The sequence below is a fragment of the Mercenaria mercenaria genome, chromosome 1, assembly GCF_021730395.1.
Source record: "Mercenaria mercenaria strain notata chromosome 1, MADL_Memer_1, whole genome shotgun sequence".
In the NCBI taxonomy this organism is placed as follows: Eukaryota; Metazoa; Mollusca; class Bivalvia; order Venerida; family Veneridae; genus Mercenaria; species Mercenaria mercenaria.
In genome coordinates, this window is record NC_069361.1 from 42,248,066 (window position 1) to 42,254,065 (window position 6,000).

A 6,000-nucleotide genomic window follows, 5' to 3' on the forward strand; every position below is an offset into this window, starting at 1 on the left:
CTTAAATTTGAAATCGTACATTGGTCTGCATCTGTTTATTTTATTCATTTTGCACATTTATGCTGCATTTTCACATTTTAGCGAACACGTGTAGTAAAATGACGATTGACAAACATTTTCACAACAGTCAATCAGAATGGTTTTGTAATCTAGAACGGAACTTCAAAAGGGAAGGTCAAGCAAGTTTTTAGTGTAACGTTGAAATAACTATAAACTACGCGTTGTTTTTCTAGGATAAGAAGTATTGAAGAAATGTGACCGGGACACAATGGAAGATAAATCACCACATGTTTGATATCCATAGTACACATTTACCGAACTGCGTGTTTTAAGTATGAAATGCGCGATTGAAACGGGTTAGTAAATTTTCCCCTTCATGACCATGGTTCTTATAGAATACCTAGGGATAAGGTATAATATGTACAGAGGCATTTTCTTTCTGTTCTGGTGCCCGTGGTCAGATTGTATACATCATGTACTTAATCTGTATGTTCTGGTTGATTTGCCTTCTCTACACATCATTAAACCAGACTGGTTTGTCTTGTCTCTGTACATTGTCTCATATACTTAACTGGAATTTACCGTATCATCTAATTCGACACTGGTTTCATTATTCTCTGGTTGTCGTTAACTAGACTGAGTTCTTCCTCCTCTGTACACGTGTCTGTTTTCTGTCTTTTCTAGTCACAGTTTCTACAACCTCTGTATATCATTTACCAGTATGCTATCTCTATTCTCTTCTATCATACCAGATCAGTTTATCCGTCCATTATTTACTAGATCGGTTTCAATCTTCTTTGTAAACCAAATAATAGTTCGAGTGTTTCATGGTACCGACTTGTATATCGTTTTGGCCAGTTTGAAAGAAGTATGGACTGGTCGTGTTTGTACACGGACATGTATCACAATTCGAAGCTTACAGCAGCGGTTTTTGCCTCGTCGCATGTATGAAAAGGTATAAGATATAATTAATGACTTCTGACGTCAGTCTTTGAAACCTGTTAATGTTATTATGAATATGTGTGGTGAGATCCCATATAATGGTTATTGATAAACTCTGTACCTAACAACTTTCAGTCGCCTATTTATAGCGATTTTCTCACGTGCAAGCTAAGCAACACGTTGACCGAGACTGATGTTATTATTATGATGGACTAAAGTCGGATTACGGTAGAAGTTAAATGTGACAAACTTCTATTCGGATAGATATATACGTTTCGATGATGAATCATCTGAATTTATAGAGAAAGGTTCGACAGTTTATCTACTGAGAGACAACATGCATTTACAAACAAGAATAAAAGCTAGATATATTAGATTCTATTAAGTGATTGGTAAATAAATTTGAAAATACTCATTTTGTCATGAAACTACAACCGGATCTGTTTATTTAGAAAGTAAACACTTATCTAAACAATTGGTTTTAAAACGTCAAATCTGACCATAGAAATGCAAATCATTTGAACGTACTGGTGGGTATCTGTTTGCATTATCTTATTTGCCTTAAATCTTTCATAAACGTTGAAACTTGAAACAGAGACGGCTGTATTCGAGGCAATCTTAACAAAAAGCGGTTAAAATTGCTGATTGTCATAATAAAAAAAAACACGTTTGTAAATTAATGGATTGAAGGCGTTACAATTGTATAACTATCCGAGTGAAATTGAAAGGTTGTTTTGTTAGCAGCGAAGAAAGGGCACATTTAAACAGCAAACATAAACTGAGACTTAAAATCATGCATTAAAACGGAAAGTTAAATTATACTTAAATGCACACATACTTGAAAACGATTTAAAAGCGTTGTAAATGCCTCTGATATAAAACATACAAACGAAGTAATAAGGAATACAAATTGAAATAACATGCAATTTATGAGATGAAAATATAAAAGGAAGTTCCTACAGGTGTATTTAACAGCGATTTAAATACCTGACAGATATCAAATTCAATGATACAACCAAATAAAAGAAAAAATAATACACGCACAGGAATTTAATCTAATGCAAAAAAACATCTGGAAATAGCATGCAAATTATGCGATAAAAATATATATGGACAAAATGGAAAGCTCCTCAAAATAATGTGAGTTTCTACGGAATTTTTTCACCTAGTAAACAGAAGATTCATTATTGAAAATGACGGTGGATGAAGAAATAAGTCCAGGGAAGTCTGACCGAATTCCTCCGCCGCTAAACAACGCATGTGTTCCGGATATTTACAATAAACTGGACGCGAATGCAATAGAAAAAACAAAAGTACTAAATATGCAGTTGTCATTTAGACTTAAAATTCAGGAAAAAGTGCTTTCTAAATACCGAAATGCTGTAGAACAAAGGTATACACGTGAGAGAAACAAACTGCGGATGGATTTAAGGAATATTGGCCGACGAATGCCAAATTATGCGGATATACCGCGTTTAGAAACTAAAGTGAAAAAGTTACGTAAAGAAAAGAAAGTCAAAAGTGCTCAAAAACATGGTTGTGTATTCACAACAGAACCTTTGGATATGAAAGGGATATCTGAAAAAGATGAGAAACCATTCTGTAATAGATTTTTAACACATCACCTGCCGACGAAATCTCGGTTTTACCAGGATGTCTTACATTCGGTGAAAAAAGGCATGAGTATGCCGGACTTGAGACCCAGGCCGAGTGACCGGTATAGGAGAGTAATACCAATCAAATCACATCATCTTTCACAGGATTCTCTGACTCCAAAACTTCTACCCGTTATTAAATCATTAGACGATAGCTATGTATCATCAAAATCTCGGCTAGTCGATTTCGACGACGACGATATTAAAACAATTTGAAACGAATTATTTCGTCGTACAAAATAGTTTCGATTTACCGAGCGATGTCCTGAATGTATAAAATGTATACATTCATATAATAAGAGGTGTTGATGGTACTTTGTGCATTTTTCTTCAACAATAAGTTTTCAGTGGATCTTAGTATATAATGTGCTCTCCAAATCGCGATATACTAGTCTTGTTAGGTTGTAGAATTGTTTTCTGTGAGTGTTAAAACCACTTTTAGATTCTTCGTACCGTTGTTTTTACAATCAAAATGCACACACATCTGTGTTACTGAGTATATGAACAACCAAGGTGCCACGAGTCCTGAATATGTGATAAGCCACTTCTTCATTACTTTCATCTTAATGAAAAAGTCAATAATGTTAAAAAAATGTTACAATTTTGTTTATTTTATAGTGTGTTTTATTTTTCAATAAAGTAAAGGATTTCATGTGATTGAGAATGCTTCTTTTATGTTCTTTACAAAATTAAGCGTTTAAAATACCCATGTAACATGACAGTGCCCATTTTTGTGTTGCGGGTTTATCCCGCTACCGAATTTAAAGTGAATTTCTGACAATCATATCATCATTATTTTATTCCGAATCACATCCAAAGGATGTTCATGTGCTACAAAAAATAGTCCCATTCATGAACAATGCGGATGAATTATCAATGAACAAGCAGTTCTTATTCAACCTGTATCCACGCACACTGACCATTTAGATTATATAAGATCTATTAATGATAAGGTATTCCAGCCCATTGTTACATCACAAGCTAGGTCAGGCAGAGTTCATCTTAGATATGAGGCACATTAAATTTGTATTTGTTGCTCATTCATGTACATTCATAGACATTTAAACAGAAAATAAATCTACCAAAAACCTGCAACCATCAGGCATTTCAAGGCTTTGATTTGTCCATGTTAACTAATTGTATTACTTTAGTGTATGTTGTGTAAAGATCAAGCAATTACCCTATCCATGTATACAATAGTGAAGGGTGTCGTTTTGGAAAGACTGTGTTCTAGGAAAGTGAGTCCAGATATCTGTATTCCGATTTGATCTTTGTCCTCTAACTAGTATAAACCAACAGAAAACTGTATCCGATATTTCCGTATTTCTGACAGCACATTTCGTGAATGACATTAATTGGGAGAAAACGGAATGAAAGTCCATCCAACAAAAGATCCAATAAACGTGTACCATCTGACCGGGATCTTAATGACATAACGATATTGACTTAATACCTGGTAATATTACACAATTGTCTATCATCAATAACAACAAATTGGTATAGAGGAATATGATATATTGTTCAAAAGTTATACTGGTTTTGTTTAGTTTGTTTCGTTTTTGTTGTGGTGGCGGTGGTGGTTGCTTTCCCGTGATAGATGTATATGCTACAGAAAATTGCTAACGTGAAAATATGTTAAAATGGCAAAGAGACGACAGGAAACGATATTTTAAAACAAATATTTAAAGATAAATACTTTATAAACTAGATATGATTAGTATTGCTCAAGGCCTTCATGCCGTGTTTACACACGCACTCTGCAGAAGCTTGAGCAGTGGTCTTGTTCGTGACTTACGCTCGGCCTACAAAGCGTGTTGCCATCGATGTTCATCAGTAGCAGACAAAACTATGAAGGAACGTGTCTAATGGCAGTTTGCTTTGTTCACATATTGTGTATTGCATTGCGTGCTGATGGAAAATGAGCGATAACATACAGTATTCTGTTAGGGACTCCGCCTGGGTGGCAATTAACGTTTGAATGAGTGGTAAAATATATTGTGTGTTAGTGGCATATTATATGTAACTGACAATACTGAACAATAACGCTCGAGCGAGACATGACATAGTAAAGATGTAGAAGAGTTTATGTTATTCATTTTCTGTACGTATACAAACAACTCTGAAAAACATTTATTAGATCAATCGGTTTTGCTATCATAAACACAAGAATGCACATTTTAATGAGCTATATAATTAATTCATGTCATAATGACGCTTACTGGGACCAAAATATTGGACAATTATTAAAATATTTTCATTTTGATCATGTTGATGCATAATCGAAAAAGAAACGATCAAAAGTGACAGTCGGATAATGTAGATAAATACAGGCCGGGATTGCAATTGTTTTGGATGTTCATATGATTTCAAGTAGATATAATTTGAAGTGTAAACACCTTTCAGGCATTGATAAAAAAAACCCATTTAATTTCTGTCACGATAATGTCAAAGATAACTTGTTCTGTTTTAATGAAATATGTCAGATTTAATACAAACTCTTTAAAGCATTTAAAAGCCATCTACACAAAACAAAAATATTCGCGAGATATATAATCATTGCAAGGTATATACCAAAATAATTATTCTGAATGGTTAAATGTAAACATTGTCTTACTAAATTTACTTCATTTTATTTCACTTTAGATTACGCCACACAAGGTTCAACCGTTTCTGTATTATTTTCGATGTATACAAATCTAAGACAAAGTTAATCCATTTTCATTTCACCATGTCGGCACAATAGTTAGGCAGAAATGTTTTGAAATATAAACAGAAAGAAATGCATCTTCCCGACAGAAGGCTTTCCCGCCTGAGAATTGAAGCACGGGAAAATCTATTAATTGTAAACCCAATATTAGTGTAAAACATGTTGTATGGTATTGGTGTTTTATGTTTTAATAAAATGGTTATGCAAGTGGTATATATTTTTTAATAACAATGTAAAATGTTGTATACTGTATTCTGGCTGATTTTGATTTTACAGGGTCGGCTGAGAAAACTCTCAATAAATAATTTTATTCAATGTGTAATTGTTTTATGCAGTGCCTTTCTGCATTTTCACCATCGTTAAAAAGAAATTATTAAATAGTGTTCTTTTAAATTTGGAAACATATTTGGGCTCGTACCTCGCAGAAAAGCCCATATTGTACCGACAGATCGACTCTTCTTATTATGGGTTTTCTACTTGGTACGTTTTACGTCTTAGAATTGAAATGCTTTGATATGATAATCGTGTAAATATATTGCATTCTCATATCCACCTGGCTTGAAACAAAAGTATTCAGAATATCAGTCAAAACCTGCATACAAACGTCAAGGTATTTGAGGTCAAGTTTGCATTGTCTCTTAGCCAATCGCTGTATTGTCTCAATTATGTATATGAGTTGAATTTTGAAAAGCTTCA

The 6,000-nt window shown here is 33.8% G+C and overlaps 1 protein-coding gene across 1 annotated transcript; it reads left to right on the forward strand.

Annotated features, from left to right (window-relative positions):
• Nucleotides 1–1,697: 1,697 nt before the first annotated feature.
• Nucleotides 1,698–3,254, forward strand: LOC128557604 (uncharacterized). Its single transcript, XM_053545154.1, has one exon. The coding sequence runs from the start codon at nt 2,136–2,138 to the stop codon at nt 2,811–2,813; it is 678 nt and encodes a 225-aa protein (XP_053401129.1). The 5' UTR covers nt 1,698–2,135; the 3' UTR covers nt 2,814–3,254.
• The last annotated feature ends 2,746 nt before the right edge of the window (nt 3,255–6,000 follow it).

Excerpts from the sequence above, each read along its gene's own strand:
- LOC128557604 (XM_053545154.1), top strand. The coding sequence starts at position 2,136 with ATGACGGTGGATGAAGAAATAAGTCCAGGGAAGTCTGACCGAATTCCT.